This window comes from Chaetomium strumarium, assembly GCF_033439665.1.
Source record: "Chaetomium strumarium strain CBS 333.67 chromosome Unknown B0T15scaffold_5, whole genome shotgun sequence".
Lineage (NCBI taxonomy): Eukaryota > Fungi > Ascomycota > Sordariomycetes > Sordariales > Chaetomiaceae > Chaetomium > Chaetomium strumarium.
In genome coordinates, this window is record NW_026944433.1 from 696,881 (window position 1) to 722,578 (window position 25,698).

The following is a 25,698-nucleotide window of genomic DNA, read 5'->3' on the forward strand; positions in this document are numbered from 1 at the left end:
GCGGTAGCTGCGGCAATGCTCGCATTATCAGCTCGCTCTTCCGTCTGTTGTGGAACGCAAATCTGGGCCAACGGAAGCAGTGCATGACGCAGGACTGGTTCATCCATCGCAAAATCTGTCGTCAGACATCATCATTCGACAGTTCTGCGGGCCCGAGACCATACTTGTAGTGTACACTCCGTACACCGTGGGGATTCCGGCGATCCCGGTCGGCGCCGGCGGGATGGGTGAGTGGCGTGGGGGTCCGGTCACAATGCTTCCTCCTCATGCGTCTGGGCATTAAATGACCATTTCTCCACACCGATCTTCCTCAAACGCTGGTCCCGGAAAGGCGCCACTGTCGTCCCGGTAAGCTGGAAGAGTGACTTTCCAACTCCTGGCCGACGAAGTCGACGGTGAACAGAGCCGCAGCAGAGTGCCATTGTGCCTTCTGTTTGCCAATCTGGTTCTGTCTCCATCGATAGAGGGGAAAAAGCAAAGAAAGAAGAAAGGAAAAAGAAAGATAGTGGCAGCAAACAAATTGAAGTTTGTCTGCATCGTGCACAGCTCATCTCCTCAACATGAAGGTTCCGTCACTTCAGCACGAACGAATCCGGCCGTCTGGGAAATGACGGAAAGCGCCAAGCGGGACCGGAAGCTGGCCCGCGTGGAAGCGAGTGCAGGGGAGCGAGGGGAGGTTGCAAGGAACGTGACCGTAAAGGTAACGGTGTAAGTTACACCATAATCATACATGCGGTACCGATATAAGCGGCGGCATGGAAACTGTTCATCTGGCAACCGTAGTGCAGACGTTACGTTCCGTCAAAGGGCGACTGATGTACCGAGTGAGGAAATTAGGCTTTTTTTGCGATGCAGAAAACTGTAGGATACGCCGAACCATACTCCGTACACTAGTGGACACCCTCTTGGCCCTGAACCACGACGCGCATCATGGACCCCATCGGGGACCCAGCACGCCCCGACGGCCGGGTGCGCTAAACTTGGTCGAACCACGTGCAGTGCTTTGTGCCAGGAGCGGATTCATCATGCGTCCAATCTTCTGCCGGTGCCAGCGCCCAGGCAGCACCGGGTCATTCCTTTTGTTCCTGTCGAATCCGACTCCGTCTTGCTGCCAGGGATCGCTCCCTTCCGCCTCGTCGAGGTCCAGCCGTCGTTAATCTACGGATAACTACATATACAGCGGGGTACGTAGTAGTACTACTAGTGTTTGCATGCTCACGCCGAGATCCGAGGAGGGGTAGAGGCTTAAATCGAGGCTGACTAGCAACGAATACTCACACGCTAGAGCAGCATCAAGTGCTCAGTCGAGACAACCTGGGTCCAAAGCACCGGCCTGGATCAGGCTTTTCGGTTGTGGACATCGTCCATAGCAGCCTAGTCTCCGAATGTTGAGTTTAGCACCCCGGCACTGGGGGAACTTTAAATCCGCCTACATTGACACGCCTGGAGTCATTGAATCGAATCTCGCACTCAGACTGGTTGAGAATAACCAAGGTAGATCCGTACACTAGGTATTCGTGGTAGTAGTGTATAGCATTGGTATGGTAATTACCGGCGTTGAGGAAACTCAACGAAAGTTCAGGGATCCTATACCAAAGCTGCCCCACCTGCCAGAGGCTTTATCGTCAGTGCAGATTTCATCACACGCTGATCTGTGGCCGGGGTAGCAACTCGGTTGTTCCTGCTTTCAAGGGTCAGGTCCTGTCCCCACTCGCCCATGAAATGGCTGGTCTCCCGTTCGGCCACTGCACTACCTACAGTAACCTCTCGGCTCGCAACAAATTGTCTTGATGAGAGCTCTGGATCGGTCGCACTCTGATTGACCAGTAGAATCACCGAAAAATACCACTTCTTGATCCTGTGTACAATCTGTGATCCGAGCCACTTTATGGCGTGTACCGGTATGTGGCCCCTTTTCTGCATTTGCTCCGCTGTTCCTCCTGGGGCCCCCTCCTTTGCTCTTCCGCAGAGTTTGGGTAAACAGATCGACTGGGTCTCTTTAACCACGAATGCTGCGCTCCCGCTCCCGCTTCACTTCAATTGCCACAAACCACACCATGGATTTCCTATGACGCATCACCCGTAATGCGACTCCCCGCGTGTTGACTCAATGCCTTATCTCTAGTCCTTTCCGCCGTCGGCAGCAGGAGCATCAGCACCAGACGCAGCTAGCTCCCTGCGATATAGCCCTGGTCGCGCGCAATGGACCGCAACTCGTCGCCGCCACGCGCAGCGATGGGATCGACAACATCGCTCATTCAGCAACCACTTCCACTGACCGCATCTCCTCCGCGTGTCACGGCATCGCGCTCGGAGCGGTTGCTGAGGGACGTGCGCATCTTGCGCCCACCACCCAAGCCACGGAAGGACCGCGATCGATCCAAGGCCGGACGCGCAGCGCCGGGTCTCGGGCTAGGAGCGGCGAAGCTCTGGGCGTCCAAGAATCCACAGCCGAAGCCGCTAGTACCTGTGACAGAACGCAAGTCACACGAGGAGACGCTCGCGGGGCGGAGGGCAAGGAAGGGCAGCAAGGATGAGGGGAAGTGGGATCTTACCCCAGACGGGGGCTCTGCGGGTCGGGAGGGCAGGCAGTTTGCTGTTGCCAACGTTGGGAACAATGGTCGCATATATCTGAGGTAGGCCAAACATGGGCTTCCAGCTATGCTTGATACTATTGAAGCGCGCCCTACGTCGCCCAACCATCTCTGACGAGTCGCAGGCCAACTGTCCGCCCCGCATATCAGCGCTACCCGCAGCCGCCCTTTGTGTTCCCAATGACGCCACCTAGCACTGCCGGACTGGAGGCTTTGACATCGGACGAACGCTTGGGTCAAGATGGGGCCGCGCGACTCCAGCTGCCACCTCGAGACTGGACGCCATCACACCCCCGATCTTCATCGCCCAGTCTTGGACGGGGGAATTCGAACGAGAAACAGATCAGGATACGTCAACGGCACCGTCGCGCCATGTCTGACTCGACAGTGCCCGATACTAGTATAGCCCGAGAGTCAGAACCAGGAGGATTCAAAGTCGTCATCACGAGACCAGGCGAGGAGGAACGCCCGAGGACCGTTGATAAAATGGACACGACCCCCCCGCCATTATTGGAAGTGGCCATTCCATCGTGGAGGATAGGCACTCCCAGATTCAGTGTTCGAGGGACCCCGTTCTTCCGGGGCTCGTCGTATGCCCCGACTGAGGAGATGCGCTCGAGCAGTGCTTCCTTTCTACGTCTCACTCCCTTAGAGGGTACGTCAAACAACTCTAGGAGGCAGAGCTTTTTCTTTCGCAGATCGGGGCTCCTATCCCCGTCGGCCAATTCCGATCGTCCCAGTCCTCAAACACCTCGCCTTCCGCCCCGGCTACGAGCAACATACATGTCCACCCACCTGGTCATCGAGCCTTCCATGTTCGATGGCTTGACGTTCAAGCCCGCGTGCGACGACCGGACAATTGTCCGATACTCCGCATCCGGATCTGTGATAGCAGCCACCCCGCCCCGCTTGGTCGCCGAGATCACATCTCCCAGCTTCCTCGACTACGAGTTGTTATCAGATTTCTTCTTGACCTACCGCTCTTTCCTCGAAGTCCAAGACCTCCTTCGTATGCTCTTTGCACGGTTGAAATGGGCGCTGAGGAGGGATGATGAGATCGGCCTAGTGGTGAGGGTCCGTACCTTTGTCGCGTTACGCCATTGGATCCTCAACTATTTCCTGGACGACTTCCTGGTCGACTACAACCTACGAGTCACGTTCTGCATGTTACTCAACGAGCTTGTCGAGGAACTGTCACAGGAACTGCAAACACGGAAATCGCCCCTCAAGATTCTTGGGGAACTCATGAAGTGTTGGCGAAGGGTGTGCGCGCAGTTCTGGGACGGGTCAATGTTCGATGCATCACTTGGGCCGGATGTTCCCATTACACCTGGGGGTATCGCAGGCCACCGCGATCCAAACTTGGACCCGACATATTGGCTCACCACTGACAGCACGCCGCCGCTGCTGGACGACCTGTTCGTGCCAGCCAGCTCTCCAGGGCGTGTCAGTTTCTATGCCTCAGTGGCGACTCCTGGGAATATCGACGCGATTGTGGCCGGCGACAGGCCGGCGACCCCCGAGAATACCGAGGATAACGCCGGGTTGGAGAGGAACGGCGCCATCTCGCCGACCAGTATCGCGACGGTGGACGCTGTATCTTGCTCGTTTCCTACCAAGAGTACACGACCCACACAATCCGGCCTCAAGTATCCAGCCGCGCATCCAGTCGATCTGAGATCTGTACCCAACACCGACTCGGTCGCCACCACTCCCCGCTCCGTCGTTGGCAAGCGTGTCCGTTCGCAGGGGGGCCACAAGCGGAACGGAAGCCTAAGTGATTCCCTGCGTGAGCATCCGACAACGACGGAGAGAGGGCTCGCCGATATCCTTTTGGCGCTGCCATATGCTGGAAGCCTGGTCCGCGGAAACCTGCTACCTCCATCTCAGGCACTCGCCGAAGTCCACCCACCGAGTAATAATGGGAGACAAACCACGCTCTTTCAGCCGGTGCCGCCCGAGCTGACGAAAGAGGCGACTGTAGCGTCTGCCATGTCCGGACAAGGCATGAAAAGGCTTCTAGGCAGCGTCCGGCGGGCTTTGAGCACTAGAGGACAAAGTGCACCACCCACGCAGGAGACATTCAACATGTGCCCAATCGGGCCCAAAGGCGCGACAACCAACAGGCTTCCCGGCACTGCGATAGTACCGCAGGCGCACGGCCGGCGGAACGGCGGTCGCCCTTCGGTTCGCATTGATTTGCTCGGGGCCGAGATTGCCGAGGATTTCAAGAAAGCTGTTCGAGAAGACTCGCAAGCTCGGAGTGAACAATCCGTACACTTTCCCGCCGCCGCAAACCCGCAGCCCTCCGAGGCGCCTACAGAACCTTCTCCGTTCGAATCCTCCAACGACTACGTGATAACCCGACCAACAAGTGATATGGGCATCACCGCCGGCAGCAAGTCCATCGTCATTGTCGATGACACCTCGCTGCCGGCGAACTACCCGATCATGACGGGTGCCTTGCCGGCGGTAAACCCATCAGTGGAGATGTTCGCCGAGGCTTATGTGCCAAACGGCGCAGATCCGACACCGCCTAACACGCCTCCTGGCCGCCCTACGGGGACGCCTCGGAGGTCCTCACACCTTCTGGGCCAGCATGTACTACGCCGTTCTCTATCCGCGGACCCGCTACCGCCGTTTATCCCGGATATGGCGACGCTAGGACCGAGCGGACGCCCGTCTCAGGACCAAGCCCACCCTTCGCTATCATTTCTAATTCAGGACGCACAACAACAAGCGCTCAGTGGTGTGAAAGGGCATGTAAGGCAGTCTTCGAATCACTCAGACGCCTCAAATCGCTCAGAACACCATACCGTCCACGCATCTTTCACCAGCGACACCTTCCAGCAGCCCACCGTTCGCAGTTTCGATGCTACAACAGTGTCTGGGCAGTCTATTGACGATTCCTCCGCGGTTCTTGTCCCACAACCTCTTCGAGTGCTCAGGAGAAGACCGGGCGGCGATCTTCGTGCTGTTGCTAACGTCGGCGAGCTAGATTCGACAGGCCTCAGAAGATCACGTTCAGACGCGTCGCTAACAACGTACTCGGAGTCCATACGCAGCTCACATTTCCGCGGCGCGGGTGCGGATTCTGGCGGCTATGTCAATGTCGTGGCGAGCGACTGCTCCCCCAGCCATGCTCATGCCGAAGCGTTCTCCCTCGGTGCTATTACGGAGCGGAACCCCCAGGCACATCTGTCTCTGTTCAGTACACACTCATCCAAGCCGATCATGCGACCCTCGTTCGAGCGCGAAGCTCAAAAGCTCGCTCAGATCCCGGACGACTTGGACGATGATGGAGGTGTCGAGGCCGCCCTGCTGAAGCTGGAGGGTAAATATCATAGGAAGATTGGCGCTAAACTATCGATGGATCTGCGGAACAGCCCTCCCCAGCTCGATGTCTCTTCTGAACCCGAACTGGAAGGAGTCGAGGACCACATCGCGACAAAGGAAGAGAAAAGGGAGCATCGCAATGTGGAGCTCGGCGATGAACCGTATCCGCCACCTTCGTCCTCCGCGCCATCGACCACCGCACCCTCGACGATCACTGCCAACGACGGCCTGCTGAACGTCATCGGCCCCGGTGAAAGACGCCACAATGGCGTGCAATCTTTCCTGTCCGATGATTCTAGGGCATCGTACTCGTCGATACCGTTGTTGGATCGCGGTCTGACAGATGACGGACGCAGCAGACGGACGGACACCCGGGAGTGGACAGATCGTTCCGTCCTACAGGGACCTGACGAAGATCCGGTAACACCAGACGACCGCAGCGTCCACGATTCGCAGCATCCGTCGTACGATTTTGTCGAGAAGACAAAGAGCATGGACGAGACCCGACCTGGCGATGCGGCACAGGCAGCCGAGCCGCTGCGGGACAGTTTGGAACAGTCGTTTCTAGACATTGAGAGCGACATAGAAAGCGACCTTTCCTCCGAGTTGTCTGCGGAAGAACTTATTCAGAACGCGGAAGAAATTGATCCTTCGAGTATTGGGATCGCCATATCTACGCTACCGGCACATCCTCTTGCCGAGAACCCGCCACCCTCCGCTAGTCCCCCATCCCCACCTATCACTCTCGTCCAGGCCCTCCAGATGTCGCCAGAGGCCGCCGACGTCCCAACGCTCCAGGACCACCAGCTCTGGGAGAAGCCGCTACCGCCCACGCCTGAGACCACGCCGACGACACCAGGGGCGCCTTTGGATCAGTATCCCCTTTCGTCGCCCTCGGACCCGACTGGTACGAAAGAGGCCTTGCGAAATGCGCCCAAGCCCGAGGTCTCGGACTCAATCTCGGAACGTTCCAAGGAGCCAAACGGCAACTACTCGGTCCACCTTCCCTTCATTCTCGCCTTCGACAGCGAAATCCTTGCGCAGCAGTTCACTCTCGTCGAAAAGGACGCGCTCAATGAGATCGACTGGAAAGAGCTGATCGACATGCGCTGGAAGAATGCCGAACAAAACGGCGTCAACATGCGCAGCTGGGTCTCCTTCCTGCGCGATACCAACGCACGCGGCGTCGAGGTGGTCATCGCCCGCTTCAATATCATGGTGAAATGGGCTATCTCAGAAGTCGTTCTCACCCAGAATATCGAAGAGCGCGCGCGGTGCATCATCAAGCTCATCCACGTTGCGGCCCACTGCCGTCGTTACCGGAACTTCGCGACCATGAGCCAGATCACCATTGCCCTGACCAGCAACGAAGTCAGTCGGCTCAGCAAGACTTGGCAAATGGTGCCTGCTAGCGATAAGCGTACGCTGAGCGAGCTGGAAGCCCTCATGTCGCCCACAAGGAACTTCTACAACCTGCGCGCCGAAATGGAGGGCGGAGGTGTCTCGGGGGCAGAGATGGGGTGTATTCCCTTCGTCGGGATCTACACCCATGATCTGCTATTCAATGCGAACAAGCCGAGCGAGATCGCGAGCTCGCCAACCACTGCGCCGCTGGTGAACTTTGAGAGGTGCAGGACGGCGGCCGGCGTGGTGAAGACGCTGATGAGGTTGTTGGAAGCCAGTACGCTGTACACCTTCCAACCGATCGAGGGGATAACGGAGCGGTGTCTGTGGATGGGCGCGTTGGAAGATGACGAGATCCGGCGGTTGAGTGACGGGTTGGAGTGAGAGCCGTTGAGCGAGCGAGTGACGACGACGTAATGACCCCCGAGAGGACGACTACCTACATGAATGAAACCCGAAACGTACGAGCGTATCGACATATATACCTTACATGCATGCGCCATCTCTTTCTGTACATGCACTTCCACCCAGTTCCGACCACCCAACACCACATCCCGGGAAAGGAACTCGGCCAGCATACGGCATCATTTATTGCATCGCATCGCATCATTAGACCGTCGACGCTCACGCTTTGTACGAGCATCATTGCAGATTTTGGAATCCGCTTGCAAGCGCATCCTCTCGTTTACCTACCGTACTGCGATCTATTTATTTACCTCGATACCCCTTACCGATACCTGCCACCTATTTCCTAATCTCTAAACTAAACTAAAAACCAACCTACCTGTGTCTGGCTCTATCTATTTCCTTTTCCGTCTCCGTATGATTTTTAGGTTGCTGGTGATATGGGATGGGAACAAGCCGCCCTATGCTATGAAAGGGCCCGGCGAGGCAAAGGCGAGGCGCAATAGGAGTTTTCCTTTCTTTCCAAGTTACTTTTTGATGTTTTATTTGTTGAAATGTGTGCGAATCAGGGAAAAAGATACCTTGGCCCTTTTCGCCCCCTTGCTATTTGTGGTTGGTGAGCGCTGGTCGATCAAGTGGGATTTTTAGCGGATATGGGAGGACATGTGTACGTTTTTTTTTTTTTTCTTTTTTGGGCTTGTTGTGCCTTTCTCGTGAGTTTTGGATATCTCTAGCACCGTGGGAAGTCAGCTATGGTTTGATTGGTGTTGTGTATTTGTTGTTATCTAGGTGGTGTGATACCAAGGAGAGAGAGCACCCGAAGGGGTAATATACGGTAGCAAGATGGGGTTGGGGGATTGGGGGGTTGATCTGATCTGGCCATGTAGGATATCTGAACTCAGATGTCCCGGCGAAGAGGGATGTTTAGGACAGAGAGTTCGACCTGACTTCCCTTCCATCGCAGATGAGGGTTTGGCTAGGTATTGTACCTGCCGTAGCTCGGTCTCACTGATTGGACTAGCGGATTGGCCAGCAATCGAAGATGTTAAAGTTCATGGCATGCGTTTTGTGATTCATTACTTACTACTAGTATCCATGGGTTACGCCCTAAAGCCTTGCTGGGCAGTTCATACGTAACCCGGGCTGGCGCAACGTTCCAGTGAGGAAAGGTCATATGTCGTTTACAGCAAGGGGGACGGAGTCCAAGGAATAGATCAAGCCCCGTATCTGCCTGAGTCTTTTGTCTACCTTACTTAGGCACTCAAGTACCCGTGATCCCAGTTAGGCGAAATCGACGTTGTCCATGTCACCCGCTCAGCGGCACCATCAAGGTGGATGGATCTAGGCCTTTGTATGTATGACAACTAGTACTCCGTTGTACTACCTCATACCATGGGAGCTGGGGATGGCCTAGCTAGGTCTTCTGCTTTTCAGGGTAACAAACTGTGAAGGCAACGGTCTCATCCCCTCGTCCTGGTGTCTGTAGAGTTGCCTCTATTAAGCTAACCAGACCATATCGTTGTCCCCTAACCTTGCCGTTATACGGACACTGTATCCCTCTTACATATCATTCGACTTCCGTGGGGAAAGTCTTATTGTCTGACACAGCAGCAAATGGTTTCTATAATCCCCGTTGAAAACCTCCTCGGGCGATGACTACCTTACTTGCCTTGGTCACCCCGGCCCATAGGAATGGAGACGTCGCCGGCTGGGACTCAAGAGGGACGAAATAGGAGACCAGATGCATATGAACCCGCGACCGAATGAACCGGGCCAGGGTACAGGAGGTGGCTGATATACAATGAGTGAAACCGCCGGCTAGGGATTGGGAAACAGTCAGATCGCCTATCACAGTAGACTTACTCTCACCCTTCCCCCTCCGCAGCGCCATGTATAGGATGGATTGCTGTGTTTGGTTCCAGTTTCCAGTCACTATTCCCATGAACCCTATCCTGCCACGATATCGGGAGTCATCCTCGATTCAACTTTGCACATCCGAGTCAACATACAGCGTTGAGGCGCAAGCACGTTGTGGTTCTGCACTGTAAGCCTAGACAATCGCGCACGGAGAGACAGCAATCAGGAGTCCAAGTTTCGTCCGTTCCCAGTTGCTAAGAGGATCTAGCCACTTTCCTCGTCAGTCGGAAACAGGGCAGAGCGAGCTTCCTCCAAGGCAAGGCGGGATAACGATTAAGTCCACCCCTCATGACCCCACAGGGCATTCCCCCTCTCCAGCGTGCCGGAGAGGATATCTTTCCCTCATTAGTGCGGTACATGTGTTACCTTCGCCGAGGGGATGCTACTGTGCAAGCGAGTATCCGAACCCAGACGAAAAAAGACATTGCGGGTGTTGTGGGAATGGGTCAGGGAGAATCAAGCCAGAAGAGACAGTGCCCCTTGTATCCGCGCCGTTACGCCCGACCCCGAAAAATCGCCTTTTTTATTTTAATGTGCCGTCTCTTGTCTACCAGCCGGACTCCTTGGGGGCATCAGCAGCCCACTCGGTGGTCGCAGCGGCGGCACCAGTCTCCCAGGTCACAGGCGCGGCCTCGCTCCACTCGGTAGCAGCGGCCGCCGGGAAGCCAGCGCCGGGAGCAGCCTCCCAGTCACCAGCGCCAGCCGTAGGGAAGCCGGACTCGATGGCGACAGGGCCCACTTCCTCGACGTCAGGAAGCTTCTCCTCCTCAACCTTGTCCTCGGCCTCAGCCTCAGGGTCGCGGTCTGTGCAAACTGTTAGCTTGACCTGTAATCCCAATAGTTTCACAGCACGCGAAGCATACAGAAGTAGAGATCGACCATCACGTCCCAAGGGGTCTCGCGGTTGTAGATGGTGCCACGGAGGCGGAGGACCTCACGGGCCAGCATCCACCAGACCAGGCCAATAGCATGGCGACCCTTGTTGTTGGTCGGGATGGCAACGTCGACGTATTCGGTGGGCGAGTCGGTGTCGCAGAGGGCGATGACCGGGATGTTGACGTACGAGGCCTCCTTGATGGCCTGGGCGTCGGTGCGTGGGTCGGTGACGACGATCAGACGGGGCTCCTTGAACGACCGGGTGATGTAGTTGGTGAAGGAACCGGGGGTGAAGCGGCCGGCAATGGCCTGGGCGCCGGTGTGGGCGGCGAACTTGAGGACGGCACGCTGACCGTAGGGACGGGCAGAGATAACACAGACATCGCTCGGGTTGTCGATGGCGGCGATGATCCGGGCCGCAAGGACGATCTTCTCCCTGTAGACATTCCGCCGTCAGCATTCTCCCTTCTCGCCATCCTTGACCGGGATTCTCCGCCCGAGACAGGACCGAGTCCACGCACCAGGTCTTGCCGATGTTGATGATGTTCACGCCGTCGGCACGAGTCTTCCAAAGGTAGGCTGCACGCAAGGGTTTGTCAGAGAGCTCTTCCGCTGGATCATCGGTCGGGGATATTTACGCTGCATGTGCACACCGAGGCTATTGAAAACTGTCAGTAATGCGCCCGAGTTGCATACACGGGTAATCTCTCGCGAGCAACGCACTTCTTAGAGCCGATGTGGCACTGAGCAGCGAGCAGCTGCTCAATGTCCTGGCTGGTGGCATTGAAGATGGAGGGGAGGTTAGCGGGCGCCATCTTGACTGTGCTTTCTCTCGCGGACGTGACGACGGGAGAAAGATGTCAAGGCTGAGGCGTTCGAGGGTGGGATATTTTTTCTGGCTATCGGCGCGAGCTGCAGGCGGAGCTCTGCGATTTTGGCGCACAAATTCAATTTTGTGGGGTGCCCCGCCAGGGTTGCGCTGCGTGCAATTGACGACACATATGAATCGGGCAAGGCGGGCCGGCACCAGCTGTTGGGCTGTTGAGCCGTGCTCTGCTTTTAGCCACAGCTTTGCCGACGGAGGAATCCACGAGCGATGATTCAAAGCTAATCTCAAATAGGCTTAGCGTATATGGCTCCAAAATCTGGGTCGCATGCCGCAGCGAGAAAGTTGCGAGCCGTGAGACGCGGACGCAAGGTGAACCGCTGAGGAGACGGTTGACCCAGACAAGATCCTCACGATGCCTCCTCGGATACCCGCCCCACAAGGGCTGCGAAGTCTTACGCGTGAGAATGCGAACCTAGCGCCCTCGGCATCGGAGAGGATTAGCTGACAGTTGCTCTGTAGTCTGCCTGCGCCCGGCGCCCGTTGCGGCTCCCAGTTTCACGCCGCTGGTGCAAGCGGCTAAACTTTCGACGAAGGAGAAGAAGCGGCTGATGAAGCAGGATCCGTACGGCTGGGCCCAGGCGCAGCAGCGCAAGAACGCAAACCTCAAGCGGCGAGAAGAGCTTGAGAAGGAGCGCAAGGCCGGCTGGGGCGACCCCGTACACGGCATCGTTACGCCCTTCGTCGAGTCCTTCGACACGGCCGGTCAGCAGCCCGTAGCCGGCGAGGGCAGCGCGTCCGACGAGCCTCACCCGTTACCAACCTCGCCGCACATCATCAACAACTTTCTTACCAAGGAAGAACTCGAGCAAGCGATTGAGCATGCGCGGCGGGTGACACAGCCGCTGGTGGGCGAGGAGAACACCACATCGGACCCGGAGCTGGAGACGCACGAGTTGAAGGAGCACGAGGAGAAGCACGCCAAGGCGTTGGTGGCGTTGCAGCGCATCACCGACCTCAAGAACGCCAGCGCCAAGGACCGGAAGCACGCCAACATCCGCCGCTGCATCGAGACGTTTGGGCGGCATGTCACGGACGAGAAGCTTGAGAATCCAGCACCGCCACCGGCGCGCGGGGTCGTACCGCAGCCGAGGCCGATCCGGGCCGGGCCGGACACGGGGAGCAGCGAGGTGCAGATTGCCATCCTGACGTCCAAGATTCGGGCGCTTGCGTTGGCGTTGGAGGGGCCTAAGGGACACCGGGATAAGAACAACAAGAGGAGTCTGCGGAGGTTGTGTCACAAGCGGCAGAAGCTGCTGAAATATCTGGAGAGGAAGGAGCGGGGAAGCGGGAGGTGGCAGCATCTGGTTGAGACGCTAGGCCTGACACCAGCTACGTACAAGGAGCAGATCTCACTGTGATAATCATGAGTTCATTTGGGAAGCAGAAAGCTTGTAAAACCAAGAAGATGTGTAACTTCTATGTATCATACCGACAGAATAGACACGAGCGAGCACAGATTCCCGCAGTCCTTCGCCATACGCCAAAACAAAAACACATGCTCAGAGTTCCCCGACAAATAAACACTTCAACACCATATACCAAGCACAGCTTCCATTAGAAGACACTGATGTAATTGCCGATGCGCTCCTTTTGGTTCTGCGCTATGCACTCGGCAATCCAGGTGATGTTGCGGATTTCCTAGAATCTGGTTAGTAGCGACCCCCGAGTATGCGAAAAGGGCCAAACTTACCTGCTCCCTCAATTTGACCCACGCATAGACGATGGCGTAGGTAAACTGCCGTGTAAAGGCGCCCTTGGCGATCTCCATCTCCTTCTGGTAGAACATGTCCTCCAGACTCCTGCCGTCCGACCCCGTGCCGCCGGCCATATTCCCGGGCCCGCCAGGACCGCCGCCCAGCCCCGCCGCGTCGAAGAAGGCCTTGTAGTCAGCCACCCCGTCCACAGCCAAACGCACGCCCTCAAAATCGTCCGCCCGGGACAGCATTAGCGTGCCCTCGGGATACAACCTCCCAAAGCTGGGGTACAGCTTCTTGCGGTCGGCCTTGGACAGCTCGGTGCCGAACGAGTTGAGCGTGATGTTGATGGCGCGCCGGTCGGCCTCGAACTCGAGCAGCTCCGACATGACCTCCGCGGTCGGGGTGCCGGCCATGTCCGGGTGGGAGTTGACAAAGTGGTAGAAGTCCTCGAGGTAGTTCTTGTAGAGCGTGTTGCGCACGATCTCGATGTTGAGCTCGTCCAGGTCCTGGTGGCTCAGGCTGCCCTTGAAGTATGGGGCGAGCGGCGTCTCGATCAGCACGCTGTTGTACAGCTCCTCGATGTTTGTCGCCACGCAGAGCACCGGCATCGTCTCGAACCAACCCAGCGGGTGGCACCGGTCCAGTAGCTCGCGCGTGTCGCGCTCGTGGAGCGTGCCGGTGATGAGCAGCGCCACGTTGTCGATCATGTAGCCGTATGTTACGTAGTCCATGAACTTGGCGAGCGAGCCCACGGCGTTCGCCCGTACGTAGCGGAACTCGGAGACGAGCTTGTCTGTTGCCTTGGCTGCGAGGCTGGATGTGGAGGGGTTGGGTGGGAGGGAAGCGAGAAAGTCGCCATAGGCTGGGCCTAATTGCAACTTGAGATCTGCAGGGAGGTTGTTAGGGTCACGTATATGGGGTATCTCGGATAGGGTTTCGGTACCATCGATGTTCTCGCATTGTGTCATGTTGGTGTAGTGGCCGCCAGTGAGCAGTCCGTTGCGATAGCCGCGGACGATGCCCTCGATGTAGCTGCACGCGGAGTAAAGCAATTGTTAGCGCATATCCTCGATCCTGTGACCAGAGAGAGAGAGCCACAACATACCCATTGTTCACATTAAATAGTAACCCCTCCATGCTGCGCTGCCTTGAATTGTGAAGCTCTGATGATCGCTTCTTCGGGCTGCCTGGTTGTTGGAAGCTCGAGATGCGGCTCAAAGCGGCGTTGGTTCCTGCGCTTGTTAGAGCCTTGGACCGTGCATGGTACGCAACCTTCAAATTGCCAAGACAGACACTGGGAAACGGTACGTACCGTTTGCCTGCCCAGACCGGCACGGAGCTAACTGAGCTCAGACCTTATGCCCCACCTACGCTTCAACTGGTGGTAAAAAAATTGTTCCTCGCTCTTGACTTTTTTCCTGCCCGCGAAACCGCCAGAAAGTGCAAGTACAGCCGCGATCGAGCCGCTTTCCCACGACAAACTGCAAGCGCGGCTGGGGCAACAAGACACAAAGTCGCCAAAATGGGTCTTTTTATCCTCACAGAGACCAGCGCCGGGTAAGTGCATCTTGATCAATGGCAGCAAGTGTGGCGGAACGCGTGTGCGCTGCCTCGTCGTTGCCTTGTACAGCTAGAAAGCCAACCGGCCGATCTAACTTGTATTCTTAGTTACGGTCTCTTTAAAGCCTCCGACAAGAAGCTACTCGACTCGGATAACCTCTCTGAACGGCTATCTACCGTCGACAAGATTGTAAAGGAGTAAGTGGATCCAGCTGCGAGCGGAAATGGTTGCGTCAATGTTCCTTTGCCAACGCCGTGCAGGGTCAAGTACAAGGAATTCGCCAAATTCGACAGTGCGGCGAGCGCACTTGAGGAGATTACCGGAGTCATTGAGGGCAAGGTCACGCCAAAACTGTCCAGCCTCCTCAATGAGTTCAAGGACGAGAAGAAGGTCACTTTGGCCGTGGCCGAGAGCAAGCTCGGAAGCTCCATCGTCAAGCTCCCGGGCCTCAACATCAAGCCTATCTCGGACTCAAAGACCACGGAGCTGTTCCGCGCCATTCGCCAGCACTTGCCCGACCTCATTCCCGGCATGCTTCCCGAGAACTTCCAGGAGATGTCTCTGGGCCTGTCGCACTCGCTCTCGCGGCATAAGCTGAAGTTCTCTCCGGATAAGGTTGACGTCATGATCGTGCACGCTGTCTCGCTTTTGGATGACCTCGACAAGGAGCTAAACATCTATGCGATGCGTGTGAAGGAGTGGTACGGGTGGCATTTCCCCGAGTTGGGCAAAATCCTTCCCGACAACCTGTCGTACGCTAGGGTCATTGTTACCCTGGGCATGCGTTCCAACGCGTCCAAGGCCGATCTGTCCGAAATTCTCCCTCACGAGATTGAGACAGCGGTCAAGGCGGCCGCCGACATTAGCATGGGCACCGAGATCACTGATGAGGATCTCGAGAACATCAAACTCCTTGCTGAGCAAGTCATCAGCTACTCAGAGTACCGGAGACAGCTTGCTGAGTACCTCGAAAACCGCATGAAAGCCATTTCGCCCAACATGACTGAGCTTGTTGGCGCCCTCGTTGGTGCTCGGCTCATCGCCCATGCCGGGTCTCTCATTAATCTCGCCAAGAACCCTGGTTCCACCATCCAGATTCTCGGTGCCGAGAAGGCTCTCTTCCGAGCGCTCAAGACAAAGCACGCGACTCCCAAGTACGGGTTGATCTACCATGCTTCACTAGTCGGTCAGGCTTCTGGTGCGAACAAGGGCAAGATGGCTCGTAAACTCGCTGCCAAGACGGCCCTTGGTGTCCGCACCGACGCTCTGGCTGAATTCGAAGACGACGCGGATGACGAGACGCGTGCCGCTCTAGGCATCCGGTCCAGAGCCAAGCTCGAGAACGACCTGCGGCTACTCGAGGGCAAGCCGCTCAACAAGGGCGTTTCCCTTGGGCCCAACGGCATCCCGCTTGGCGCGCCCAGCAAGTGGGACATCAAGGAGGCTCGCAAGTACAACATTGATGCTGACGGTCTCGCTACTACCGAGGCGCCGGCACCGAAGCAGCCTCTCATCGAGGAGGTTGATGAGGAGATGGTGGATGCCAATGGCGCGGAACCATCAGACGCAGAGATGGAGGACGCGACGAGCAAGAAGGACAAGAAAGACAAGAAGGATAAGAAGGAAAAGAAGGAGAAGTCCAAGAAGTCCAAGGAGACAAAGTCTGCTGCGCCGGTCAAGACTGAAATCACTGAGAAGGACTATGAGCGTCTAGCCAAGGCAGCTGGTATGTCGGTGTCTAAGTTTGCGAAGCGGTTCGCAAAGGGACAGATTAAGGTGAACGCCGATGGCACGGTGGAAGTTCTCGGCAAAAAGGACTCCAAAGCTCAGGAGGCCGAGGAGGAGGAAGTTGCTGAGACGCCTGTCAAGGCCAAGAGCTCGAAGCGCCAGCGCGACGAGGAGGACGGGGAGACACCGGCCAAGGAGGAGAAGCCGAAGAAGAAAAAGAAGAAGCACAGCAAGGAGTAGGCTATTTCCGCGTCTTCTGAGCTTCTCTTTTTCTTCGCTGCTTCTCTCCTGTATGATACACACCTTCTGGCGTACCGGCTGGTGGTTTTGGCGTTTGGTTGGGGCGAAAGAAAGAACGGCGTTGGGGGTGGGTTTTGTGTACTGTATATTCATACCGCGCTTGCAACTACACGGTGATGAAAAACGCAGGATTGGCTGGCTAGTTCCTCAGTGTCCTGCTTTCAAGCGGCACTTATTCTTGGTACATTGGAGGGTGAGCCTCTCACACGGAAATCAACGGGATTTTCCATGACGTTGCTGTGGCCTGATCGCTGTCAGTACATAGCATAGGTATTAGTACTTTTCGCGCATCATTCTCGTGGAAGGATGTTTGGTACTACTAGATACCTTCCATACTTTAGGTCCCTACTAGTAACGACAATCACCACTGCAATGAGCTACTGCAGTAGCAACGTCTTGACGTATGCTTGATATGGATCGGACAGGGACATGCTATAGGCGAATACCCGAATACGCGACTTGCGCCTTGGCGCTGTGATTTAACTTCTCGCGTCTTGTACTACCAGCGTTCTTTGTCCGAATCCCGTCCCCTCCACGCTGTTACCTTATCAACATGGGAAACATGATATGAATCCATAGCGACGGGTATCGCTGCAATAGCGCCCACGCCGTTACGCCCTGATGTATGCCCAAACGCCTTGGGGAAGAAGCGTGGCGTTCCTCCGCCACTTCGTACTCAAAGCCCTCTTCTTCCGCGGCGTCAAGTCCCTCCTGGCCCTTCTCCTATTGTTTACATTTGCCGGCTTCTTTTACCGCTACGGCATCTACGATGACTTTTACGTCTCCGCTCGGATCCTCGGCCATCGTGGCGATACCCTCAACCATGGCCATGGCGGCTGGTGGGCCGAGTTCTTCGCCCGCCTCGAAGAAACCCGCGTCACCGCACGGGCACTTCGGATGCGCGACCGAGGGCCCAGCATCAACTGGAAACCCGACATCGACGCTACGCGCCCCGACCTGATCCAACTGCGCGAAGATGACGAAGCCAAGTTCCGGCAGTCGCACGCGGCCTTCGTCGACCAGCTTGCTCTGTTCGCCAGTCACCTTCCCTACCACGCCAACACCACCGGCATCGTGACGACGGCCGGCGTGCCCAACTTCGGGCAGGTGGTCTCGCTGGTGTTGATGACGCGGCGGGCTGGCTCGCGCTTGCCCATACAGATCTTCCTCGATTCGTCCTCCCCCTGGGTCGATTGGGTTTGCTCCCACACCATGCCGCGCTTCAACGCCAAGTGCGTGTCGCTGGAGGATACGTGGGGCGGTATGAGCCGGCCGCTGCCAAGAAGGTTGGTGCGCTTCCAGTGGAAGATCGTCTCTATCATTGGCTCCACGTTTCAGAACGTGCTCTTCCTCGATGCCGACTGCCTGCCCGTCTTGAACCCGGACCCGATCTTCGACCGAGGCGCGGAACCGTTCACGTCGGCCGGGTTCATCAGTTGGCCCGACTTTTGGGTGACCAACACTTCGCCTCGCTTCTACGGGATTGCCGGCGATATCGAGGTTCCGCCAGTGACGCCGCGCACCAGCCCGGAGGCCGGCATGATGGTGTACGACAAGGTGCGCCATGCCGACACGCTCCTCCTTGCCGCCTACTACAACTACAACGGGCCCAAGCACTACTACCCGTTGTTCAGCCAGGCGGGCGCCGGCGAGGGTGATAGGGAGAGCTTTCTCCGGGCGGCGCAGGTGCTGCAAGCGCTGCGGGAAAAAGGGAGGTACAAACAGCCGACCGCGTGGATGAAGCCTGGCGTTGGCGTCAAGAAGGGGTACTACGACGTGAAGACCTTGCCCACGGTGCACGGGCGGTCGGCCAAAGGGAAATGGGATGGGATGTTCATGATGCAGAAGGATCCAATGGCGGACTACCGCGCTGTGATGTCTGTCATCGAGGAGGCCAAGAAGAAAAAAGAAGGGAGCGAAGCGAAATCCAGGCCGAGCGCCAACCCACCACCGCCGCCGCCACCTCCACGCTGGCGGAATGAGACGGTGGCCCCAGTCAAAGAGGAAAGTTTCCTCACCGACACAACCCCCCTGGACACCTTCGGCAACCTGACACTCGCACTAAAGGACCATGGCGACAGCCGGGTCATGTTCTTCCACCACAACGGCGTCGACCCGGACTTCACGCGCATCCTCGACAGGAAGTCGCGCATGGTCGAGACGGACGAGCAGGGCAGGTACGTGCGCCTCTGGGGCGACCCGGGGTGGATGGTCGACGGCTTCGGCCGCGACGTCGAGAAGCTGCTGTGGAAGGACTCGATGCAGGTCTACTGCCAGGAGGGGCTCGCGCGGTTTTGGCGGCTGCGCAAGGTGTGTGCTCGTATGCGCGAGATCTATAAACAAGTTTATGTATGAGGTAATGGAGATCTATGCGGTGCATTCTTTCACTTTGTGTGGACTTCTCGAGGATACCCAACATATCAACGAGGAGGCAAGGGAAGGAGTAAGGTAAGGCTGCGGAACAGGCAGTGAGTGGGAGATGGCAAGCCGCTGGCTGCATTCGCCGTTCGGGCACGTGTCGTTGTGTCTCCTGAACATTGCGACTAAACTGAAGCACCAATGCTGCATCATGGCTTGAGATCTGGAATGTACACTCTCTGATAATAGTCAGAGAGAATGAGATACCATGGTCTGGAGAAGGTAAGGTATGGAAGCGATGATCAATCAAATAGAAGAAGCATAAGATTTCGACCCTGCGTAGCTTACTTGTACATTTCCTCCTGGACCTGACAGTGACGACTCATAACCGTCAACACACATACGATCCGTACGTGTAGCAAGACACGACCACGGAGGATCATCTATGGACGGACGTATTGCATTTCACTAGAAAAGGGAGCTCCATTGTATATTCGAAGCTCACAATCTAACTTTGTGAATCTGGACCAGAGCACACGGATAGGCTCCTAACGCAGGTTACCAGTTCTTCAGGATTACCAGGTACGTATACAGGCACATCTATTGCTCACAGAAGCTTGCTCAGTGACTCTGTCGTGACAGTTGCTATCTTATCAGAGAAGTAGTCAAACGACCCCGAAAAAAGGCTAATGGAGACTGTACGAGATTACTGTGCAATAAAGCTTTTCCTCAAGCCATAGATGACGAATAGACCCATGCTTGACGATAACAGCAGCTGGTGGTGACGTTGACGAGAGCCTGTGTAAGGGAACTAGGGGCTCTAAAACGATAGAACGGTTTCACAGCGGTGAAGCCCCAGAAGGATGGTACCTTAGACTGGCTGATTGTTTTTCACTTGCTTTAGTAGCATGGCATCTTGAAGCGATTCACCCGGAGCTGGATTGCTATCAAGGAGTCGTCATGGTGAACTCAGAACCGCTGTGTGGCAGTACGTACTGACCTCTCACGCCTCTGAGTGACCCCTAACCCTGACGTCGAAAACATTCATCCGCCCCACTAACCTGAAATCTACACGATGGTCCATCACACCTGCTTCCAGGTACCTTACTTCCTCCCTGCCGATTCCACCCCACAACCCAAACATCATCAAACATGGCAGACTCTTCCAGGCGACGGTCGCGCTCACGATCGCGCTCACCCGCGCGCCGGCCCAAAGTCAGCAAAGGCTTCAAATGGAAGGACAAGCGCTCCACCGACGATGCAGACGACAGGGGCCCGCGCCGCGACTCGTACCGCGATCGGTCACCCAGGAGGGACGATCGCGGGTATGGAAGGGACAGAACTAGAGAAGGAGACAGATACCGTGACCGATCACCCAGGCGGGACCGAGAACGGGATGGAGACAGGTACAACAACAACAACACCACCAGGCACGGCGACAGATACAGAGACGGGGGCAGAGATCCACGAGACGCGAGAGACCGCGAGACTTCAACTAGACCACCACCAAAGAACGACAAGTCGTCCTCCTCTGACAACCCACCAAGACCCACCGCAGGAGCAGGAGGCGGAGCAGCAGCAGCAGCACAACCCAAACTCCGAAAACCCCAACAACAACAACAACAACGACAGCAAGGGGAGGAAATGATCATCGTGACGGTCAACGACCGGCTGGGCACCAAGGCCCAGATCCCCGCGTTCCCTAGCGACACGGTGGGACAGTTCAAGATCATGGTGGCGGCCAAGATCGGGCGGGAGCCGCACGAGATCCTGCTCAAGCGGCAAGGGGAGAGGCCGTTCAAGGACCACATCAGCCTGGGCGACTACGGGGTGTCGAATGGCGTGCAGCTGGACTTGGAGGTTGATACCGGTGATTGATTGATTGACGTGAGACGAAGAAGGGCCCTTAGTTTAAGTAAATAAGTAAGGGCTGGGGTTTCAGGCAGTGGTGGACGACGACGACGACGACGACGCGATAAGTGTGCGATGCGATGTGCGGGTGAGAGGTGGTGGTGGTGGGTTGGGGGTTTGTGTACTGTCGTCCTTGCTGCTGTGCTACAGCTAGTTGTCGTTGGAATGTCTGGGTACGCTATTTTTTTGGGGCAGTGAAGGGCTAGCGCGGAGCTGAGGAGGATTGCCCGAGTGCGATCGCGATGTGGGATGGCAGTGGTTGGGTCCATGGTGTGACCTGTTACTTCTGATGGCAGAGGAGTGTCTTATGGTATAGGGCAGAGACTTGCTGCTGATAGGAGCGTAGCACCACTCCTCGGGAAAGCAGCGCGCGCTCAGCAGAGACCGGGAGATACTGGAGTTTCAGGTCTCCTGGGTCATCAGTCTGAGCCAAGACTAGGATATATGCAAACTACTACTAGCAATACCCATCCCATCAAGTATCACCGCACCAACCCTCGCTATCCTCATTCGCCTCTTCAACCTCAACCCGTCTCCCCTGTATTGGCCGCCCCGTGGAGCCGCTCTCATTGCTGGCGGTCTCGGGGATCTTGACGAGCATATCCGGCCTCTCACCGTCACCGTCACCGTCTCCGCCTCCGCCACCGCGAACACTCTTGACCCCGCCAGCAGCGGTCGCGTACTCAACAGGAGGAGTCTGCTTCGTGTAGCTCGTCGGGCTCGGCCCCCTGTAGCTGGGCGGGTTCTGTCTCAGGGCCTGGCTGAGGGCAGATAGCGGGCTTCCTGCTATTGCTATGGGCCGGCTCTCCAGGGTTTCGTCATCGCTTGAATCGCCTGCTGTGTCTGGACGGATATTATTGTTGAGGGCATCGTGGAGCTGCTCATCTTCCCGTTTCGGATTCTGGTCGGGACGGCTGTTCGTATGTCTTCTGCCATGGGCCTGGCGTTTGCCCTGGACTATGTAGTGCTCTTTGAAGTCTGGAGGGCACAGTGTCAGTGGGGGAGTGGGACTGATACAATAGATCCAGGCCTGGGGAGAACCTACGGTCTATGCAAAGACGCTCGGCGAGGGCTTCCTGATGGCATTTGGGCTTGGCGCAGCCGTCTGGTTTATTGTGTTAGCAACGCTACGAGATTGGTGCCAAAGGGCCACGGGGGAGGGGATCCTACGGGAGCCGCAAAACAGAGCCAGCCTGTCGACATATTCGTGGCACTTTTGGCTGCGGCATGTGTCTAAACAACAGACTCCACGGTTAGGGGCCGTTGCTGGACAAACACCGGTGAGTAGTGAGGACGAATACTCACGCAAGGGGCAGTACTTCCCCGCGTGCTCGGTATTCGGAGCCCAGCGTCGGGGGTTCTGGCAGGCCGACTCGGCGCAGCAATCTGAGGCAGGTCAGGAGGAGAACAGCTGCGGAGCCTATAACGATTAGGCGTATCGGGGATTTTGAGAGACGTACGATCCTCGCAGAATGGTTTAGCAGCTGTCGGCTTATCGCAGGCTCGCTCCCGGCAAGTGTGGACGTCGCAGAACGGCGAGCCCTCTATTCTGATAGCAGTACATCGGCGGAAGGAGCAGGTAGAATCTGGAGCAAATTAGGCCTTCCAGACAGATAAAACCGGCGGACAACGTACGGTTGGTACAGTAGGCAAGATAGTCCTTGGCCTTGGCCGAGAAGTGTCTTGATTCGCCACAGCCGCTCATCTGGCACTTGATATCTGTTGACAAAGTCCGTCATACATCCTTGGACACGCTGGTTATCAGTCTGGTGGGCTTACGGATCGCGCAGTGTGGGAATTCGCCCTCCACGATGGTCCGACAGCCCCTAGTCTTGCATTGGTCTTGCATGCGCTGTTGTTAGCTGCCATCGTCCTCGGAAAATAGCTGAGCAACTTACGCTCCACACAGCAGTTCCGCTGATCCTGGCGCTGCCTTGCACAGCCTTCGGCCTGGCAGGCGTCTTCCTGTCGTCAGAAACATTCGAGTTGTCGTGGACTTGGATAATGGGCCATATATGCATACGAGCTTGACAGAAGGTGGTCCTCGATGACGCTCGGCTCGCGGGACATCGTGGAATGGTGCACTTGTCTGATAGACATCAGTTCCCGGATAGGCAATAGGCAAACGGAGACGTTGGAACGCACGATCGGAGCAGACTTCATAGCGAGCATATCGCGGGGCGGCATTGGATAAGGGGTCGAAGTTGGGAGCGAGGTACTGGGCGCGGGCTTGGTAACAGTTTGGGACGGGACATCGTGCATCTGCCACGATCCAGTGAGTTTGGAGCTGATCTAGAGACATCGAATAATGCGCTTACGGATGGCGCAGACTGTGTCGTGCGGCGGCTTCTTGTAGATGCATCGCTCGTCGCCGTAGAAGTGGATGCACGTGTCTGATGAGAGTCATGGAACGTGAGCCGAATTGGTAAGCATCAGGTACAATTCTAGAGGAGTATCCTACGTTGTTTGCAGTAAGGGGAGACCTGTAAGGGGCCGGTCGAGTGTCTATCATGGGGCGATAGAGGAGACCTCCCGCCACTGCCTCTCCTGTCGTCGAATGCCCCGTCGTGCGTCTTGAAGAGCACCTCGTTGGGGCATCCTTCACTCTGACATTTGATCCTTCGGTTCATCGTCATACGTCTTTGTTGAGTCGGTCACAATGCCAATACAGAACTTCGCCAACGATGGGGGATGGAACTGAGGGAAAGACCAGTCGACGGGAATACATCATGCCTGGGGCTGGTTGGGCGAGCTAGACGGCATATGTCACACTTATCAGTCACGATCCGCTAAGCAGGCTGAGCAGCATCACAGTAACCGGGCGATATGCAGTGCAGGCCAAGGTTCGGCGCACTTGCGCCACCACAAGGCGATCAGCCAACCCTGCATCTTGGGCAACAGGTCTCGCAGGAAAGTCGGGGTCGATGATTGGTGTCTTCAATGGAGCTCGTGGTCAAGTGGTGGCTGCAACCTGAGACATCTCTGCCGGGCACAAGCATCCTCCAACGCGGGGCACAAAAGCGACGGGGCCAATGCCAGTCCCGGTCCTCTCCGCTAATAACGACTGGTTTGGAAGGAGTGCAGGATGGCCGTTGCTCATCTAAGCACTGCAGTCTGACACTCTGTTTGAAGAGAAAGCAAAATAAGCTCCCCATACAGTGCCACATTCCGACGCATGGCGGCAGACACGTTTGGCTGCGGTATCAGCGAAACGTGGCTGCCAGAGAAACCCGGCAGTGTTGATAAGACGGGAACTTGAAGTTGCACAGTAGACAACGCTCGATGAACCAACATCAAGCATTTTAATGGGCCCTTCACGTGATTGCGCACCAGTCACGCGCTTCGGAAGGCACCATTGTTCCCGAAGCGCGCCCTTGGTCTGACAACCGCGTTGCCACTTTGTCCCTCATCTGCTTCGTCTTTTCGCTTTCTTGCTTCCAATAACCTATGACCTGTCCCATAACAGTCAAAAACCGCAAGGCATAGGACCGAATACGCTGGATTGTCTTTCCCGTACCACAAGCCGCAGAAAAGACGAGATTCCGCGACTCCCACAGTGGTCTCGAGCGCGTCGAGCGATTGACAAGTCAAAGAAGAAGACGGAAAAAAAAGCAGTCATGATCACGACGACGAAGACGACGACAACCATCTCCAGGACCGCGAAATCCGCAGACTCCTCCTCCGGCTCCTCTCCGTCCATGTCTCTAACCCTGACGAAACTTCCCCTTCCCCTCCCACCACCACTTCAGACCTCCCCGCGGGGCACCCCCTTCGAGCGCGCCGTGTGGTGCCTGACCTACCAGATCCCCGCCGGCTCCTTCAGCACCTACGCCCTGCTCGCCGCCCACCTCAGGTCCTCTCCGCGGGCAGTGGGCAATGCCCTGCGCCGGAACCCTTTTGCGCCCGAGATACCTTGGTACGTTTTTCTTTTTTTCTTTTCTCTCTTCTTTTTCCTTCTACTTTCTTTCTTTTTCTTTTCCCCCTCTCTCTCCTCCGTGAGACCCCTTCTATTTAAGGGAGGGAGGTAGTAAACCCCACCACCCAAAACTCAGCACCCAGCCACCCGCACACACACACAGAGAGACAGGGACATAGAGACAGTATGTGTGACATAGCGAAGGGGGCAAAGGGAGGAAAGAGAAGAAGAGAAATCAACAATAACCAAATAAACAACGAACCGACGTTCCCCTGACTAACATTTTCGGCCCCCCCCTCAACCTTTACCTAGCCATCGCGTCGTAGCAACAGGCGGCAGCCTGGGCGGATTCAAAGGCAAGATCGCCCGCCGCGACGGGGAGGGCATCACGCTGGTCGAGAAGCGCGCGCTGCTGCGCAAAGAAGGAGTCAAGTTCGATGCTGCGGGCGCCAAGGTCCTGGGCACTCCGTTCCGTGGCTTTCTCTAGGTATCTGTACTATTTAGTACAGTCCCAGTCAGGTATAGGTTGCGTTCGGTCTCACGGGTATTTGCCTTGTGTGTGTGGTGGAAGAAGCTCGGGAACGGGGAGGAGGGGGCGTTTGGTTACCAGTGCGTAACTGGTCAGAGGCTGGAGAGTCGGGCGGAGGGTTGGTGTCTGGCGTCGAATATGATCTTCCCATGTTCATAGGAAAATAGATTTTGACACCAGTCTTAATCAAGGCGCGACTTTGTTAGTTAACTGCACGAAGGATATATGGTATGGAATGCGGGTGGTTGGGTTGGCCTTGGATGCCGTGGGTTGACTC

The 25,698-nt window shown here is 56.4% G+C and overlaps 9 protein-coding genes across 9 annotated transcripts; 6 read left to right on the forward strand and 3 right to left on the reverse strand.

Moving 5' to 3' along the window:
* Positions 1 to 2,202: 2,202 nt before the first annotated feature.
* On the forward strand, positions 2,203 to 2,640 carry B0T15DRAFT_494562 (uncharacterized protein; the record flags this gene model as incomplete). Its single annotated transcript, XM_062867019.1, has 1 exon — positions 2,203 to 2,640. The coding sequence occupies one exon, from the start codon at positions 2,203 to 2,205 to the stop codon at positions 2,638 to 2,640; it is 438 nt and encodes a 145-aa protein (XP_062719855.1).
* B0T15DRAFT_503402 (uncharacterized protein) lies at positions 2,584 to 7,718 on the forward strand (the record flags this gene model as incomplete). Its single annotated transcript, XM_062867467.1, has 2 exons — positions 2,584 to 2,636; positions 2,720 to 7,718. The coding sequence occupies exon 2, from the start codon at positions 2,775 to 2,777 to the stop codon at positions 7,716 to 7,718; it is 4,944 nt and encodes a 1,647-aa protein (XP_062719856.1). The 5' UTR covers positions 2,584 to 2,636; positions 2,720 to 2,774.
* A 2,047-nt stretch (positions 7,719 to 9,765) lies between these two features.
* Positions 9,766 to 11,347, reverse strand: B0T15DRAFT_557518 (40S ribosomal protein S0; the record flags this gene model as incomplete). Its single annotated transcript, XM_062870448.1, has 5 exons — positions 9,766 to 10,460; positions 10,520 to 10,968; positions 11,054 to 11,111; positions 11,171 to 11,190; positions 11,256 to 11,347. 5 exons carry the CDS (start codon positions 11,345 to 11,347, stop codon positions 10,204 to 10,206), a joined length of 876 nt encoding a protein of 291 aa, XP_062719857.1. The 3' UTR covers positions 9,766 to 10,203.
* Positions 11,348 to 11,773: 426 nt separating this feature from the next.
* On the forward strand, positions 11,774 to 12,779 carry B0T15DRAFT_485843 (uncharacterized protein; the record flags this gene model as incomplete). The annotated part of the gene is made up of 2 exons (XM_062866316.1): positions 11,774 to 11,819; positions 11,881 to 12,779. The coding sequence occupies 2 exons, from the start codon at positions 11,774 to 11,776 to the stop codon at positions 12,777 to 12,779; spliced, it is 945 nt and encodes a 314-aa protein (XP_062719858.1).
* A 98-nt stretch (positions 12,780 to 12,877) lies between these two features.
* B0T15DRAFT_229100 (V0 complex, c/d subunit of ATPase) lies at positions 12,878 to 14,351 on the reverse strand. The gene is made up of 4 exons (XM_062862922.1): positions 14,224 to 14,351; positions 14,062 to 14,150; positions 13,112 to 14,004; positions 12,878 to 13,059 (listed from the first exon to the last, which is right to left on the reverse strand). Exons 1-4 carry the CDS (start codon positions 14,253 to 14,255, stop codon positions 12,976 to 12,978), a joined length of 1,098 nt encoding a protein of 365 aa, XP_062719859.1. The 5' UTR covers positions 14,256 to 14,351; the 3' UTR covers positions 12,878 to 12,975.
* Positions 14,352 to 14,539: 188 nt separating this feature from the next.
* On the forward strand, positions 14,540 to 16,988 carry B0T15DRAFT_229113 (uncharacterized protein). The gene is made up of 3 exons (XM_062862923.1): positions 14,540 to 14,675; positions 14,787 to 14,876; positions 14,940 to 16,988. Exons 1-3 carry the CDS (start codon positions 14,641 to 14,643, stop codon positions 16,645 to 16,647), a joined length of 1,833 nt encoding a protein of 610 aa, XP_062719860.1. The 5' UTR covers positions 14,540 to 14,640; the 3' UTR covers positions 16,648 to 16,988.
* A 340-nt stretch (positions 16,989 to 17,328) lies between these two features.
* B0T15DRAFT_512280 (mannosyltransferase putative-domain-containing protein) lies at positions 17,329 to 20,943 on the forward strand (the record flags this gene model as incomplete). The annotated part of the gene is made up of 8 exons (XM_062867969.1): positions 17,329 to 19,017; positions 19,115 to 19,155; positions 19,631 to 19,647; positions 19,841 to 19,867; positions 19,911 to 19,931; positions 19,970 to 20,053; positions 20,225 to 20,390; positions 20,445 to 20,943. The coding sequence occupies 8 exons, from the start codon at positions 17,329 to 17,331 to the stop codon at positions 20,941 to 20,943; spliced, it is 2,544 nt and encodes an 847-aa protein (XP_062719861.1).
* A 266-nt stretch (positions 20,944 to 21,209) lies between these two features.
* B0T15DRAFT_229234 (uncharacterized protein) lies at positions 21,210 to 23,764 on the reverse strand. The gene is made up of 11 exons (XM_062862925.1): positions 23,438 to 23,764; positions 23,295 to 23,369; positions 23,122 to 23,238; positions 23,000 to 23,065; positions 22,875 to 22,937; positions 22,756 to 22,818; positions 22,612 to 22,695; positions 22,147 to 22,209; positions 22,022 to 22,081; positions 21,757 to 21,954; positions 21,210 to 21,556 (listed from the first exon to the last, which is right to left on the reverse strand). The coding sequence occupies exons 1-11, from the start codon at positions 23,610 to 23,612 to the stop codon at positions 21,543 to 21,545; spliced, it is 978 nt and encodes a 325-aa protein (XP_062719862.1). The 5' UTR covers positions 23,613 to 23,764; the 3' UTR covers positions 21,210 to 21,542.
* Positions 23,765 to 24,395: 631 nt separating this feature from the next.
* On the forward strand, positions 24,396 to 25,503 carry B0T15DRAFT_229315 (6-O-methylguanine DNA methyltransferase). The gene is made up of 3 exons (XM_062862926.1): positions 24,396 to 24,515; positions 24,620 to 24,892; positions 25,205 to 25,503. The coding sequence occupies exons 2-3, from the start codon at positions 24,675 to 24,677 to the stop codon at positions 25,377 to 25,379; spliced, it is 393 nt and encodes a 130-aa protein (XP_062719863.1). The 5' UTR covers positions 24,396 to 24,515; positions 24,620 to 24,674; the 3' UTR covers positions 25,380 to 25,503.
* Positions 25,504 to 25,698: the final 195 nt, after the last annotated feature.